At 58.3% G+C, this 15,793-nt stretch overlaps 1 protein-coding gene across 3 annotated transcripts; it reads right to left on the bottom strand.

The window, feature by feature from the left end:
• Window positions 1-3,666: 3,666 nt before the first annotated feature.
• Window positions 3,667-13,004, bottom strand: SH2D2A (SH2 domain containing 2A). 3 transcript variants are annotated; one of them, XM_049112526.1, is made up of 9 exons: window positions 12,854-13,004; window positions 12,103-12,317; window positions 11,048-11,232; window positions 10,340-10,429; window positions 10,011-10,179; window positions 6,791-6,940; window positions 6,346-6,651; window positions 4,588-4,759; window positions 3,667-4,141 (listed from the first exon to the last, which is right to left on the bottom strand). In XM_049112526.1, exons 1-8 carry the CDS (start codon window positions 12,885-12,887, stop codon window positions 4,592-4,594), a joined length of 1,317 nt encoding a protein of 438 aa, XP_048968483.1. In that variant the 5' UTR covers window positions 12,888-13,004; the 3' UTR covers window positions 3,667-4,141; window positions 4,588-4,591. The 3 variants fall into 3 exon arrangements, with proteins under 3 accessions (XP_048968483.1, XP_025286582.3, XP_048968484.1); XM_025430797.3 differs by having other exon boundaries at window positions 12,157-12,317; XM_049112527.1 differs by lacking the exon at window positions 6,346-6,651.
• Between the last annotated feature and the right edge of the window lie 2,789 nt (window positions 13,005-15,793).

Genomic DNA, 15,793 nt, shown 5'->3' with positions numbered 1-15,793 from the left:
CCGAGGACACTGGGGCTCCTGGACAGCTCGGCCGCAGTGGCTTCCTGCTTCTGGGACAAGGGTGCTGGTGGAGCCCTGCAGAGAGAAGCTTGGTGTTGAGAGAGAAGCCCTGACTAGACACAGTAGCTCGCCTCCAGTCACTGCAGGCTTCTCTCGGGTGTAGCACTGGGGGGAAAGACTGGAGGTTCTGGCCCTGGGGCCATCGGAAGGTGTGGTGTGGGGACCTGGGGCTGAGGGGGAGGCGGCAGGAGAGAGGGTCTCACTGTGCCCCCAGTCTTGTGTGCCAGGTAAGTTGAGGAGTCTGTTTCTTATTAAGTACACGGGAGGCTTTTGTCACTTACAGGAAAACCACCCACTTATCTGAAATCTGACCTACTTCGGGTTCGAGCCAGACAGGGCTTCTGCATCCCACAGGGACACTGGGGCTGTCCAAATCCGTGCATCCAGCTAGTGTTCAGGAAGGAGCAGCAACCCACCACTGCTTCCCTGTCCACAGAGGCACTGGGAGCAGGGGCTGAGGTCACCTCCCCTGGGGTGGTGTGTGTGTGGGGGGGTAGGCTCAATAGAGCCCCAGGTCAGATCCAGAGGAGTCACAAGCTTTGTTTCCTGCCCCAGATGCTGCAGATGCAGCCCTGCCCTCTTGGCATGCTGTGCCCCCAGTGTCACTTGAGGGCCTGCATCCTGATGGAGCCAGCAGGGCTCTGGGCTGGGAGCCAGGACATGGTGGGCATGGAGGGACCCAGCGTCTTGTGGACATGGACGACTCAGGCCAGTTGTCTGAGGCTCTGGCCCCCCACATCTGTGCTCTGCAAACAGCCTTTGCCATTTTTTGAAAAGCCACTTTTTAGTTCTACCAAAAGGGACATTTTATTTGGTGGTTGGAATTTCCTGGTCACCAAGAGAAATACAAATTAGAAATGAACAGTTCTTTGGAAGGCTTCCTGGAGATGGTAGCCTCACGTTCTGATAAACAGCAAAGGGAAGACAAAGGATGGTGGAGAGAAAAGGAACAAGGAGTGATACTTGGCTAAACTGGAGTGGCAGCACCAGCCAAGGTGCAGACGGAGGAACGGCAGAGGCTGTGGTCAGTGGATCCAGATAGCCCGGGGGCCCCAGAGGCCTAGCCTGGGCCCGAGCGTGCAGGGTGGCACGGTCTAGGAGCAGAGCCCAGAGGTTGAGGTCCCTAAAAATCAGACTTCGGAATTGCACAGAGATGCAAGTCTCATAAGCCGCCACCCTCAAGGCCCTGGTCCCTGGAGAGGGGCCTCCTCAAGGTCTTCACTGTGGCTGTATGCTGTTTGCTGTGCAAGAAGCCGCAGGCCCTTGGGGGGATGGCTCAAGGTCTGTGGGACCTGGGGAAGCTGCGAGGACGCTGGAGTGCGCCACAGGGCCTGCACCTAGCCTTGTTGGCCTCCTCTCGCCCAGCTGTGTTTTGGGTAGGGACAGATGTCTTCCAGCTGGTAGTGGTGGAGGGTGGGGCCTCAGCAGTGATTGGCTCCTGGTCCTCCAGGAGCGGGTCAGGGGTGGGGGTGGGGGGCCTACGCCCTGTGCACCAGGACAAATGAGGTCATGTGGTCATGTGTTAACTGCCACTCACCCCCTGCCCTGGAGCCAGACTTACAGGGCATGTCATGGAGCATGTGCTGCGTTGGCTGAGGGAGCATGCAGGATGAAGGGACAGTTCAGGGGGGAGAGGAGCCCGGGGAAAGTGCAGAGAGCCGCCAGGGCTGCCCAGTGCTGGAGGGAGGCCCCAGCTGGGGTGAGGCTGTTCTGGCTCCAGAAGGCCCTGTGTGGAGCGCGGTGGGGGGGCGGGGGGGCAGGCTGGAAGGACCATGGGCCTTGGAGGCGGTGGGGAAATGCCCTTCCTCTGTGGCGCCCTGCTCTCTGGCTAGGAGGAGCACCTGCTGCACAAACTGCTCCCTCCTGGTCTGTACCAGTTCCTCAGCTTCTCATCCAGGGGACGCGGCACCCCCTGCAGCTCACAGCTTGGGAGTGGAGTGGGAGGGTAGTTAGTGCATGGGCGCTGGTGGTTGTGGTGAGCAGGAGAAACCCCCACCTGGGGCTTTGGGGTGGGGCTTGCAGCAGGGCCTGCCTCCAGCTCCCCGTCCCCTCCCCTCTCTAGACTTCAGTCTCCTGTTTGGTTGAAGGGGCGGGGAGGAGCAGCCACAAAGGATTTAGTGTCCCCTGGAGCCCCAGCAGCCCTCCCTCCCTGAGCCCTTGGCCACTATGTCCCCTCTGACCTGTATGGCACCCCGTGTGCAAACATAGAGGCATCCTATGGGGACCCGTGGACCTGTGGTGCAGGGGCCACTGCCATGCCACCAGCTAGCACAGCTCCACACCACCACCCAGGCTTCTTGCTAATGCCCCCTTGGGTGAGTTGACCTCTAGCCTGAGCTGCAGAGGGAGGAGGACCCCTGCCCCCCCTCCCCCCTCACAGGCTTTGCTCCTCCAGAAACACCAGGGGGGTCACTAGGCATTTCTGCCCCCTCCCTGCACCTGCCATCCCGTTATACTCCCAAGTGTAAGGAAATGCCGTTCTGACTGATTTCTAGCTCTTGCTCTGCAGAAAGCCTCTCCTTGTTCTGCGCACCCCCCTCTGCCAAGAATCAGCCAGGACCCCCGCCCCAGTCTACTATGAGACGTTTCTTGTCCTTTCAGCCTCCCTGATCTTAGCAAAGCCATCTGCTCCCCTCCCCTCCCCCCATCTCTCCTCTTGCTTAGGAGACCTGCAGACAAAAGGGAATGGAACCCAACTGTTGACTCAGCAGCAAGTGCTCAGGCTGATTCCACAGCTGGAAAGGAGGGGAATCACTAGTCACTGGGGCTGGTGCCCGCGCTGGGCCGACTGGTGGTGGTGCCCCAGCGCAGGGGGTGGGGTGGGGGGTGTGTGTGTCCGTGGCCGGCACCGCTTCAGGGAGGGGTCTGCGGACAGACTCAGGCAGGTGCGGGGGCCTCCTTGGCAGGAGGAGGGGATCCCAACAGGCACAGACTGTCCTGCCCAAGCTCTCCTAGGAAACAGCATAAGGACGGCTGCACACATGGGACTCTAGGAGCACCCAGAGCCTTGCGCCTCAGGTTGGGGGGGGGGTGCAGATGCCGCCTTGCCTCCAGCAGCTCACGGTCTGAGGGAAAAGAAGACCCCAGGCTGACTCCTCCAGGGGGTGGGAGCCCAGAGTGGGGAGCTTTGCACAGGGCGACAGGCAGGTGCTGAGGTGGGTCTGAGCAGAGAGTGAAGAAGCCTCACGAGAGGGTCAGGGGTGAGTCAGGGGAGGAAGTAAGGTCCTGACAGAGGCAAGGCCAATGCCCAAGAGGCTGGGGTGACACAGAGGGACCCTGGACCACCGCTGGGGGCCCCCAGGACTGTGGAGAATGAGGTGCAGGCCCCAACCGCTCCTGCCTGACCCCCAGGTGATACAGCCACTCCTCTGCCTCCAGCTGCCTGCCTAGCCCTGCCAGGGAAGAATCTGCGGCCCCTTACCCTGCAGCCCAGGTGTAATTACCCTTACCCCACAATGCCCAGATCTGTGACCCCTGCCCGGTGTCTCTGAACCCCCAGACCCGCTCCCCCCACTGCAGTGGCGATTCAAGCCCTTACCCTCCATGATGAGAGAGAGAGAATGAGAGAGAGAGAGTCTGAGACAGAAGGAGCCCGGAGTACTTGGATCCCTGTGGGAAGAGGTTGTTGGCGATGATTTATTAGCCAGGCAAGAATCAACAAACAAGTTCTAACATCTGTTCTCGCCAAACCATTCCTCAGACAACAGCAGCATTGGACCAGGGCCCAGACTCTAAGGCTCAGAGGGCCAAGGAAATCAGACTCCAGGAGGAGAAGCTAGGGCAGTGGGAGGCAGCAGGGGCACCCTTGCACTCTTCCTTGGAGGACTGCGCATCACCGAGCCACCACCACCACCACCCACCCGGTTCTCTGGGACTTTGGGGAGGGAGCCCGTGCCTGGGTCCCTGAAAGGGAGCTGAGTCTGCATCCGCTCCTCTGAACTCCAGGCTTCCTTGTGGGGGCCCTGATCTGTCCAGGGAACAGGGCTAAACTGGGATCTGGAGTTCCACCGGCACCCAGGCCTCCATGCTGTGGAACTCTGGAGAGCAGCCAGATTTCCTGTCAGGAAATCTCTGACATTTCCTGTGGAGAGGAGGACATGGGGTAAGAAAGGGTGCCAGGCAAGGGACCTAGGAAGCCTGGGTTCTAGTCCTTGGCCCTGGCCCAGTCACTATCCCTCTCTGGCTTGTCTCCACATCTGCACCTCCAGGGACTTGGCCTGGATCAGTGATGGCAAAAGAGATGCTGCTATATTGCCTACCTCTCTGCCCACAGCAGACATCACTAATCAATAACAGTGCTCTGTTCTGCTGAGTGTGGAGATGACCTGAACATCCTTCACAGCGCAGTGCTCTAGGCAGCCGCGACCAATGGATGGCAGTTGGCATGTGAGATGACACCTCTGTGCATCTTTGCAATAGATGATGGCTGAGGTCCTTTCTAGTCTGATTGCCTACGGTTTGTTCCATGCACATTTCCTGAGAAGGGCACCTGGGGCTCTAGGTTATCCTCCCCCAGCTCAGACTCACCGTGCTACTGGGGAGGCCCCAAGGGAAGCCACACCTGTCCTTTGTCTTCTGTCCTCTGTCTAGAAAGATTGTGAGGGAGGGTGTGCCCCCAGCAGGGCAGAGGCTGGTGGGGCACAGAAGGGCCTTGTCCAGTCACAGAGTTCTCAGACTGTGGTCGCCAGGCTCCTGGATTCTGCGGAGAGAAGGATGATCCTAGGTCACGCCCTCTATCCTTCACCTCTCAGGCCTACCTGCAGCCTCAAGGGCTGTCCTCTGGTCTTAATGCATGTCGGCTTGCATAGAGGAGGCCTAAACTGCTCTCATTCATTCAGCAACCATTTCCTGAGGACCAGCTCTGTGGCAGGCACTGTGCTGGGTGCTCTGGAAACAGATGACTAAGTCCCAGCCCCTGCTCAGGGGGCTTGCACTCTCCTGGGAACGAGTGGAGTTGGGTGTCCCAGGTGATCAGTGGTATGTGTGGCAGGTGTGTATGTAGCACAGGGGGATGGCCACTGTGGTTGTGTTTGGGAAATCTGCAGGGAACAGAAGGACACACTGTCTTGAAGGATGGCTAGGGCAGTGGGAGGTGTGCTTAGAGAGACGTAAAGAGCTTAGTGAAGATGGCAGCAGCTGGTGGGGGGCTGACGAGGAGGTCCTCTGCCTGCACCAGTATGGATGGCCGCATGGGCCAGCTAGCTGTTTTAATCAACTGAGCCGTCCAGGCGCCCTGAGCTAGCTGTTTTAGAAAGACCATTCTGACTTCCTTGGGGCAGAGTAAATCAGAAATGGCAAGATTGGTGGTTAGACCAGTTAGGAAGCTTGGAAAATCCTGATGATGGATGCTGAGGCTGCAGCTTCGGGGCGGGGGAGGGACCCAGCAGGAATCTGAGGCCTATGAGGAGTCAGGGTAGAGGGAATGTCTAGGGAGCCCTGGGGTTCTGGCTGGGATAGTCAGGTGGCTGGAGAGTCATTCTTCTGGCTGGGAAACAGAGGAGGGGCAGTCTGGGCAGAAAGGTGAGAGCGTGAGAGTGGGCTGCTGTGCCAATTTCAGGAGGCTGTGGGGTACTGGGGGCTGAGTGGGAGACGTGGGCTGCTGGTTCATCTCTAGTGCCCAAGCTGGGGGTGAGGGTGGGGAGACAGGCTTAGGGGCTGAGGCAGGTCTGGGGCATCGCAGGGAGGGTGGGGAACGGCCTGTAGAGGGGGCAGAGGCCTAGGGAAAGGGTGGAAGTGGCCAGGAGGTGTCACGCCGCTGCCCTGGACTGGGACACTGGCTTGCACTCATCAGAGGACTGAAGAGGTGCGGGGTGGGGGTGAGGGTTGGCAAAGGGAGTGTGTGGAGGAGCAGGAGAGCAGGTGCCTCCTCCCCTGAGCTCATCAGAGACAACAGGAGGGACTCCCAGTGCTCCCAGCTCTCAGGCTGTGAAGGGGGAGGGGAGGGAGCCAGAGTGGGAGAGGCCCAAGTTCCAACGAGGAAGAGAGGACGATGGCTGGAGCCAAGATTCCTGGTATTGGGGGGGGGGGGTGTCTGGGCGAGAGGGGCGGACCACTATTTCTTCTGAGAAGTGGAGAGGGATGACAGAGGGGAGGCTTGTTCCAGTGACCCCAGGGCGAAGACAGGGAGCCGCTTCTGGGCTCCTGGCAGCCCGGAGGCTCTCTTTGCCCGGCGATCTCCGACCTTCACCCTGGCCCCGGCATCCACTCGAACTCCTTCGCTATCCTCCCCAGTCTGGCTTTCAGGACGTCCTCCCCGCGGTCCTCCTTCTCTGGGCACTGCTTTACCTGGCTTCCCGGGACAGGCCTGGACCGGCATTTCCGCAGGGCCCGGTGCCCGAGGACGCAGGGGGGCCCCCCGGCCCCAGGCGGGACCTCCACCTCCACCTCCGCATAGACGTTGCACGGGGCTTCCCCGGGGCTGCCCCGCCCCATGGCGTAGAAGGCGATGGGCTCGTCGGGCTCCTGGTAGATGGGATGGGAGGGCTTGGGGGGGGGGGGCGGGCGGGGTTTCGGAGCCGGGCTTGTGTAGACTTCGGGGGGCAGCTGGGGCTTCGCAGGCAAGGGAGGCTTGGGCCTGGGCTGCTGGGGAGCCTGGGAGAGAAGGCCAGGCCGGAGGGGAGGGGGCGTCAGAGCGACCCGGGCGGTGCTGAGGCTGCAGCCGGTGTCCTCGAGGCCCCGCCCCGCGCTGGGCCCGCCCTCTGCCCTCCCTCAGCCCCTCCGAGCCCAATACCTCCTTGGGCTCCCCGGCCCCCTCCTTCTGCGTGGGGGTTACGTTCTGCAACTTTTTGAGGATCAAGCCATACTGAGGGTGTGAGTCCTGGCTTTTGTTTCCAGAGTCCGGCATTTCAGTGCTCAGGGAAAGTCCGACGGGCTCGGGAGTCTGCAGGGAAAGGAAGCCTCAGGGATTTGGTGCAGGAGGGATGGTGGGTGGAGGTGGCCAGGTCATCTGGGAGACAATCAGCTGGTGCTGGTGCAGGGTGTGTGGGGGGAGGGGCACAGAGATTCGGACCCCTTGGGTTCCCTGGGTGAGGAGCAGGGTTGGAGATGGTAAGGGGGCCCCACGGCAGCGTGGAAAGCCCCTCAGCTCACAGGCTGTATCTAGCATTGACCTCAGTTCCACCGGGAACACAGCCAGTCTGCATTTGTGCCTGTGGTTGTAAAAATGCAACAAGACTTCAGAAGTCTTGAGCCTAAATATTTTCAGCATGGGGACAGATTTCCAAGACTGTCCCATCTGTTTATTTCTGCAGGAGCGGGGGAGTACTCCTTGGAGGTTTAAGCTAGACATTTGAGGGGCAGAGAGACAGCCTCCAGGAAGATGACCCTGACGGTGGGAAGGTCCCTTTCCATGATAGCTGGGCTTTAGCTCAGCAGCCTAGCTGTGCACATGCCCAGGGCTTCTGGTAGACTCAGGCCACAAGGCTTTCCTCATGCTTCTCGTGTCCACCAAGTGCGTGTCCGCATCTGGAGATGTGCGAGTACTGCGGGCTTTCTGGATCCACGTCAGAATTCTCTTTCCCTGCCCTTACCACCTCCTCTCTCTGCATTCCTTTTGTGACTAAAAAAGCAGCACCCTCACCCTGCTGCTTGAGACAGCTTCTCGGGAGCCACCCCCCAACTCATCTTATGGGGCACCAGCCCTGCTCCTTCCGCTGCCTCAACAACTTGACACCTGCTCCCCTCTCTTTGTGCCATAACCATTACCCCAGCTCAGGCCTCTTAAGTCCTCCCCTGCCTCATCTTGGTCTGCAACCCATTGTTCACTGGCGGCCAGGGTGAGCTGAACAAATTCCCCTGGCAGTCTTCAGCAGCTGCCGGTCCTCCAGGGGAAAGTCCAAACTCCAGAGGAGTGTTGGGACAAGACCCTTTGAGACCTGGTTGTAGAGCAGGCACCTGACAGCTCTGCCTTCAGCTCTCCAGTGCATCGGCTCCCCTCACCTCCAGACTTCCCTGCACCCTGTGCCCACTGCTGGGGATCTTCATGTCCACCATTCCTGGTGAAGGTCCACATAAGACTTGCCCACAGGCACACTTCCTTGAACTGACTTCAGTCAAGCCTGAGAAACCGTTCCTGCCAGTACCATCAGTGAGCTCCTCCTGGCCAAGGCCAGTGGTCAGTTCGGGACCCACTGGCATGCCCTTCCTTGGGGCATTTTCTTTGCTTGGCTTCTAGAGCATCACATGCTCCTGGTTTTTCTCTTCTCTCCCTGGCTGATCCTTCTCAATTTTCTTTTTCTTTTTTTAAAATATTTTATTTATTTATTAATGAGAGACACAGAGAGAAGGGGGGCGCAGAGACACAGGCAGAGGGAGAAGCAGGCTCCAAGCAGGGAGCCCGACGTGGGACTCGATCCTGGATCTCCAGGATCAGGCCCTGGGCTGAAGGCAGCGCTAAACCGCTGAGCCACCCGGGCTGCCCTCAATTTTCTTTATAGGTTTGCTCTCCCTTCTGCAAACTCTAAATGCTGGAGACTTAGTATTCCCTTCTTGTCCATTGACACTCCCTCCCGAGTTCGATTTCAGCCCTCCTGAAAGCTTGACAATCAATCCTTCTATATGCTGATGACTCCCAGGTGTTTATCTCCAGCCCAGACCTCTGTCCCAAGCTCCAGACCCACATATTTAACTGCCTACTGAACATCCCATTAAAAAGGGGGATACCTGGGTGGCTCAGTGGTTTAGTGCCTGCCTTTGGCCCAGGGCATGATCCTAGAGTCCTGGGATCGATTCCCCCAATAAACATGGGGTCCCTGCGTGGAGCCTGCTTCTCCCTTTGCCTGTGTCTCTTAAATAAAAGCTTAAAAAAATAAAATAAGTAAATAAAAGCTTAAAAGCTTTTATTTAATAAAAACTTAAAAAAAATCAAAACCAAAAACCCCACATCCTGCATTCTGCCTCCACCTCAGCCACCCTAGCCCAGGCGACCACCAGCTCACCTGAAGTATTGTAGTTTCTCCATCTGTCCTCCTTGCCCCACCCCCAAACTTGCCAGATCATGTCAGTCCTGATCATGATCAGGGGGTGTGGTGCCATCCCCCCTCACTTAGAATAAAATCCGAAATCCATGTGAGAGTCTACATACAGGGTTCCCTTCTTTCATCGCTGCTCTCATGTCCAATTCATCCACCTATGCTAGTTTCCTGACTGCTGTCAGTCTTCCTCAAACACCTCGGGCAGCTTCCTACCGCAGGACCTTTGTACCTGCTGTTCCTCCTGCCTAGAAGGTTTTTCCTCTAGTTGCCTGCATGGCTCCTTCCCTTACTTCATCCAGGCCTCCCTTCAAATGTCTCCTTACCAGAGTAGCTTTCCTTGGTGTCCCTGTGTAAAACAACCCCAACCCTGTCACTCCCTGTCTTATTAGCATGCATTTATCATTACTGGACATACTACAGATTATCTGTTTCTCTGTCTTATGTGAGCACCGTCTCCACACTAGAATGTAAGGTCCAGAAGGCAGGGCTGTTCTGATCAGTTGTTCCTGCTGTATTGCCAGACCCTGATCGCTGGCTGGCACCTGTGTCCTCGGACTGCCTGACCACTCTGGGGGGAGGCACTCCCTGGTGTGCTCCCTGCCACACAGGCCCTGGTGGCACTCACTCTGCATTTCCTCTCTTCTCATACTTGATTGCTCCTATTCATCTGTCTTTGCTGCTGGTAAGTGAGCTTTGTGGGCCTGAGGCCTGTCTTGTTCATGGTTCTATTTCCAGGGCCTGCCAGCAGGAGCATTGTGCTGTAGCCCTGTAGCCCCTACTCAGTAAATAGTCCTTACTTGAAAACACAAATGACCCCACGTGCCTGCTGTCTTTGTGTGGCTGAGCTCATCCGTGAAGGACCTCTCCCCAGCACTCGAGGGGATCCTAGGGGCACAGGGTGGACAAGAGACCTATGGCTGCATCGCAGGGGGGGATGAGGTGGTGGCCAGGGTCCCTGGGGCCAGGGGCTGGGGGTACCTGGCGGGCCAGGGGCTCGGTGAGTTTCTCCCCATAGGGGCTGAGCGGGCACGCTGTGTAGTGTTGCAGCAGGTCCTGCAGCCTCACGTGAGCGCTGTCCTCGCCTAGCACCACGTGGCGCCCATCCCCAAGCTGGGCCAGCAGGAAGTGGCGGCAGCGAGTCCGGCTCCTGGAGGGCACCCATGGGATCAGAGCCACCTCAGGCCTGGCTAGCCACCCAGGCCAGGGTCTCTCTCCTTCCCAGCTGGCCCCTGCCCTTTCTGCATCAGGAGCACCCAGCCCACCCCGCTGGGGTGGCCAGGGCACTGCCCCTGCTCTTGCCCCCTCACCTGTAGGTCAGCACAAAGGTCACAGCGCTCTCACTGAACCGTACCAAGTAGCATCCCTCAGGCTTGGTCTCCAGCAGCCTCTCAGCCTCCCTGTGGGTGGTGGAGAAGACTTCTCCAGCCTCCTGCCTGTCCTGGACTCTCAAGGCAGACCCCAACCCCCAGCCAAGCAGACTCAGGTGACGTAGAAGGGTGAAGAAGATAGCAGAGAGAAGTGGGGTCTGCTCCCAGGTGCAGGGCCTGGAGAACACAGGGGCCAGAGGTCCCACCCAGGAGAGGTTTCATCCCTGCCTCATCCTGGAGGACACCCTGGGGTGACAAGAGGCTTGTAGATTTCCAAGGTCATGGGCTGAACTGGAGCAGAGGAGGCAAAGCTGAGGGATGCAGGAGGAAGGGCCTACCAGAGAGACAAGGAAGAGCAGAGGCTGGTGAGGCAGAAAGGTCAGGAGATCTGGGGGTCGGGGCGGGGCTGGGGGGGGACCATGAGGTCTGGAGGGCCAGAGACAGGAGCCGAAGCTGAAATCCAGAGCGGGGGGGAGGGGGTGCCTGTAGCCTCCCTGGTGACCTCCTCCAGGACAGATGCCTCAGACACTGGCCTGGGAGCCTCCAGGACTCATGGTTGGACTCGCAGCCTCCACACTCTGCTGGGCCTGGGCCCCAGGACTTGCCCTGCCCCTCTCTGGGCCTGTTTCCGCCACCTCTGTGACTCACCTCCGGGTGATGAAGCCGTGGAACCAGGCTGGGGCTGCCCCGTGCTGCAGGAGCCAGTGGGCCTGGGTCTTCTGGAACCAAGCCCGGGTCTCGGCCTGCAGGGACTGGCCTCCTTCCCCAAACACCTCATCAGCCTTCTCGGCATCCTCTGGGCTAGAGGCAGCCTCTCGGGGTTGAGGAGATGCCTGAAACAGGGGGAAGGTTCAAGGAGGGGGGGTTAGCCATGATGTATGGGCTTCCTCCTGACCGTCAGCCAGCTGTGCCTCTGCAGCCTCACCGCTGCTCCCCATCCCAGTTGCCCATTCTAGGCTATAACTACCCAGGAGGTGCCTTTCAGGGTCCAGCTTAAAACCCCTTCTTCAGCTGCACTTGCTTTTTTTTCCAGGGAATTTCTGCCCACTTCCCTCTGGGCCTGCAGGCCTTTTACCCAGTAGCAGTTAGCTCTTAACCTGAGTGTGAGGCTTCTGGAAGGACAGGCAGTCATTCCCTGGCCTGCAGGATCAGGGAGATGATGCTACAACCTCTCACCCCAGAGGACAGAACGAGGGAGGACTCAGCCTCCTGTGGGAGGGGCTGAGCTGGATCATAGGGAGGACTTTCTAATGGCCCCATGGGTGAGAGGGACGGAGGCCCAGACGCACTGGGCAGGTGAAAGTCAGGGACAGAGATGCAGAGGTCTGCTTCTGGGACTTGGTACCCTGTACCCTGGTTACCCTCAGACTCAGCCTGTGCATCCCAGGGATGGTAAGGGGACAATGCAATGAATGAAGGAGGTACTCCCCATCTCCCCTCCTACCCCCCCATCTCCCCTCCCTCTCCCTTCTCTCCATCTCCTCTCCCTCCTCCTCATCTCTCCTCCCTATCTCCCTCCCTCCTCCCCATCTTCTCTCTCCCTCCCTCCCTCCCTCCCTCCCTCTCTCCTTCCCTTCCTCCCTTCTTCCCTCCCTCCCCATCTCCCTTCCCTCCCTCCTTCCTTCCATGCCCTAGCCCTATAGGCAGCCCCAGATCATTCCTGCTTTTCCCCTATTGGCCTTTATCTACCCTCAAGTCCTCACCGATGGGAGGAGGGGAGCCAAGGAGGAAGTGGTGCCAGCCGGGTTCCCCCTTACCGCAGTGTGGACAGCTGGGACCCTGGGGCTGGGCTGGGCCTCCTCAGCCTTCAGGGCCTGGATCCTGGGCCCCTGGAGCAAGCCCAGGTCCTGGCAGCTCCTGCGGGGCAGCTCCAGGGGCTGGAAGGTGCTGAAGGTAGGGGCAGGGGCTTTGCCACTTCCTGTTAGCACAAAGAGGTCGGGGTAGGGGGGGGGGGGAAGAGGGGGGATGTCTGGGTGAGAGGCTACCTCTCCCCCGGGCTCCCAGGAGCTCTGTGTGCCTCTGATGAGAGGACAGGGACAGTGCCAACTGGGGGTCTCTCAAGGGGGAGGAGTAAGGAGTCCAGGAGGCACGAGCTGGCAGGGAGATGGGCATGGGGAAGCAGAGAGCCCCACAGCGCAGGTGTGGGGTGCGGGGCACAGCGAGGGGGTAGGGTGGTGTGTCTCTTCAGGGCAGACCTCTGCTCTTTATGTTCCAGATCCTCTGCTCATCGCCCTCCCTCTGCTAAGGAGCGCTCAGCAGACCCTGCCACCTATGTCCCCAGGGCTGAGCCGACTGGCGCCAGGAGAAGTAGTTGTAGGCTCCCTGCCCATCTGCCCAGCCAGTTCTGGCTTGGGGTGGGCCCTTCACCCCTGAAGTGGGAACTCAGGCCTGGAGACAGCAGGGGATCTGAGGGTCTGGATGTCCTTCCACCCGCCATCCAGGCTTCGCACTTACCTTGGGGACAGATCTGGGCCAGGGGGAGCTCCATGGAGCCAGGCTAGGAACTGAGCCCCTGGAGCAGGGTGTGTGTATGTGCTCTCAAAAGATGTGCACACTCAGCAACTCATCTCTCTCACCCCAGCCCCCGAGGGCAGGAAATGTCGCCTTACCCACAGCCCTAACCCTGGCAGAGGACCCACGTCATGGAAAGCCGTAAGACACTCGTCCCTCCTCCGGAAGCCAGGCCCCTGAAGGTGATGATGGTGTGATGCTGTGGTGGTGGGTAGTTGTGTCATTCTGCCCTTGGCTGTTGGGTATTGGGAGGTCCTTCCTGCTGTCTGACCTCCATCCCTCCTGTTTCTCCCTCTACTCCCTCGCTCCAATCTGGGACCACCTTTCCTCTCCCTGCCTCCCTCTCTGTCTCCCCCTCAGCTTGTTCTGAGCAGCAGCAATGGGGATGTCAACTTCAAAAGGATATTTGGGGTCCTGGGAGATTCCTACTCAGGATTGTGCTTTTAGGACATATGAGGAGTGACGCGGGCAGGGCTGCAACAGGAAGGATGTGGGGAAGACTTCTGGAAGGACTTTCTGAGGTCATACGAAATCTTTGAGATGAAGTGGGTGGGAAGGAAGGGGGGCTGGCTTCACCTTCCAGCAGATAATAGGACTGGGTTAGGGCAAAATCCGGCAATCCTGGGGGGTGGAGGGACAATCTGGAGGAAGGAGGGGAATCCAGAGGATGGAGGTCATGATCCGAAGCAACATTGTGAGCAGTTATTATAACATCAATGCTGACATCTTAAACTCTCCCTGTGTCTATATTTGCTGCCACACCAGAGACCAATCCCATTGCTCGCTCATTTGATCCTCACAAATATATGGGCAGGGAACATTACCCCCATTTCCAGAGGAATAAACTGAAGCTCAGGAAAGTTAAGTGCTATGGCCAGTTGTTTCAGTGTCTCAGAAGTTGGGATTAGAAACTAGACCTTCCTTTACTAACTTCACCATGATTTAAGCCAACAGTCCAGGACTAGGTGCCAGGCACTGTTGTTGGTCCAAGAACACAGAGAGAAAAAGGATCTTGCTTCAAGATGTTAGGTGGGGGAGCCAGGCCTGCCAACAGACACTTCCCATGAGGACACAGTGGTGTGAGTGGAAGAAGGTGGGCAAAGGTGTTTCTAGAAGAGGGACCAGCATTACAAACACCCATAAGAAGGAATGAGCATGCATACGTGCGTGTGGGCAGCCTTAGGGGACTGAGTGGCTGGGGCAGGGGCTGGCTTAGGGTCTGCAGCTGGATTATCTGCTGCTCTCTGCCCAGGAAGGAGTCTGGACACCCAGCTTACAGCCCGAAGTTACTTCCCCATCAGCTCCAGGCAGGGGAGCGCTTTCCCCACCGTCAATGCCCTACACGGCTGCCCACACCGCAGGACCTTACCTCCCCCCAGCTGCCTGCTGTCTCTTCCTGAAACATGTGGCCTTTCCCTGGTCCAGCCCCCCGGGGTTGGTGATGAGTCTGGTGCTCTCAACATGTTCCCCAAGCCCTTCACTGTATTGTAATGAGCCGGGGGTGGGACTGTGCCCTCCATGGCCCCATCAGACGCCAGGGTTCTGCTCTGTGCTCAGCTGTGCGGCTGGGAGTCCACTCAGCACAGCCCAATTCTGGAAACCCTGCCCGCCACTTTGGTGCACTTTGTGATGATTGCAACAGAAGCATTTTTCACCTTCCAAATGGAATCACTCCCACGCTCTTTGTCTGGAGGCCTGGGCGCAGGCCTGCAGCCTGAGCAGGTGCAGGGATGTCAGACACAGGTACAGCTGACCATTCACCGCAGCTCTGTCCAAATGCACCCCAGCTCTTGGCTCTTGTATGGGCCTCAACATCTCCTGGGACGGAGGTTGTTGGGAGAGGATTAGTTTCTCTGAGGCTCTGACTGTCTCTCCCCTTTGCCTGTGTCTTGTCCCCCTCTACCCCGGTGGTGGGGTCAAAATAGCAGTCCCTCCATCTCTCCCAGCTTCAGATGCTCCTCTCTGGAGGGGCGGCTGTGGGATTCCACCAGTAAGTGGGCGCTGAGCCAGCAGAGAGTACAACTTAGAGGAGTGGCTCAGGTACTGGTTCTTTGCTCCCAGTTCCTGGCACCATGATGGTCACTGTTAACCACTGTCTCCTCACGGCTAGGGCAAAAGTCCAGACCGCAGGCTCCTGTTCTGGCTGGGCTCGTGGAGGCCGGGGTCTGGGAGCCCCTCTGCCCTGCACACAGCTGGGCAGGGGTCAGGAGGGGCTTAAGAACACACATGCTGGATGGTTTGTGTGGTGCCCCCCATGCCCCCCCAGCACCCTTTCCCTGAGCCCCCACATCTATTAGTCTGAGCTGTCATAATGAAACACCACAGACTGGAGGGCATAAACAACAGAAATTTATTTTCTCACTGTTCTGGAGTCTGGAATTCCAAGGTCAAGGTGCCAGCAGGGTTGGTTTCTGGTGAGAACTCTCTTCCTGGCTTGCAGATGGCTGCTTTCTCGCTGTGCCCTCACATGGCCTTTTTTCTGTGCTGGCGCTGGGCAGGGCTGGGCAAGTACCTCAGGTGTCTCTTCCTCTTCTTACAAGGACACCCGTCCTATCAAACAAGGACCCCACCTTTATGACCCCATGTAACCTTAATTACTTCTTTAAAGGCCCTATCTCTCAATATAGTAACATTGGGGGTTAGGGCTTCAACATATGAAAGTTCCACACACTAGATGTCAAAGGCCGTCCTCTCCACTCAAGGAGCTCACATCCTAAGGTAGGTAGGACCACAGAAGAGACTTGGCAATTCAAAGCAGTCCTGCCCAGAGCCATGTGCATCCTTGAGGATCTCAGGGGAGAGAGCCGTCTTCTGACTGGGGTGATGGGGGGTGGGGGGTGGAGGCTAAGAAGGGAGTGCAGTTTAGTTTAGGAGGCATTGGAT

The sequence above is a fragment of the Canis lupus genome, chromosome 7 (assembly GCF_003254725.2).
Source record: "Canis lupus dingo isolate Sandy chromosome 7, ASM325472v2, whole genome shotgun sequence".
Classification (NCBI taxonomy): Eukaryota; Metazoa; Chordata; class Mammalia; order Carnivora; family Canidae; genus Canis; species Canis lupus.
This window is presented reverse-complemented; position numbering and strand designations above follow the sequence as displayed.

Bases quoted from the DNA above. Each gene is read 5' to 3' on its own strand.
- SH2D2A (XM_049112526.1), bottom strand. From the start codon at position 12,887: ATGGAGCTCCCCCTGGCCCAGATCTGTCCCCAAG. The intron at 11,233-12,102 runs GTGAGGACTTGA...CCCCTGTTTCAG, and splicing joins TGGCTCCCCTCCTCCCATCG to GCATCTCCTCAACCCCGAGA. The intron at 10,180-10,339 runs GTGAGGGGGCAA...GGTGCCCTCCAG, and splicing joins ACCTTTGTGCTGACCTACAG to GAGCCGGACTCGCTGCCGCC.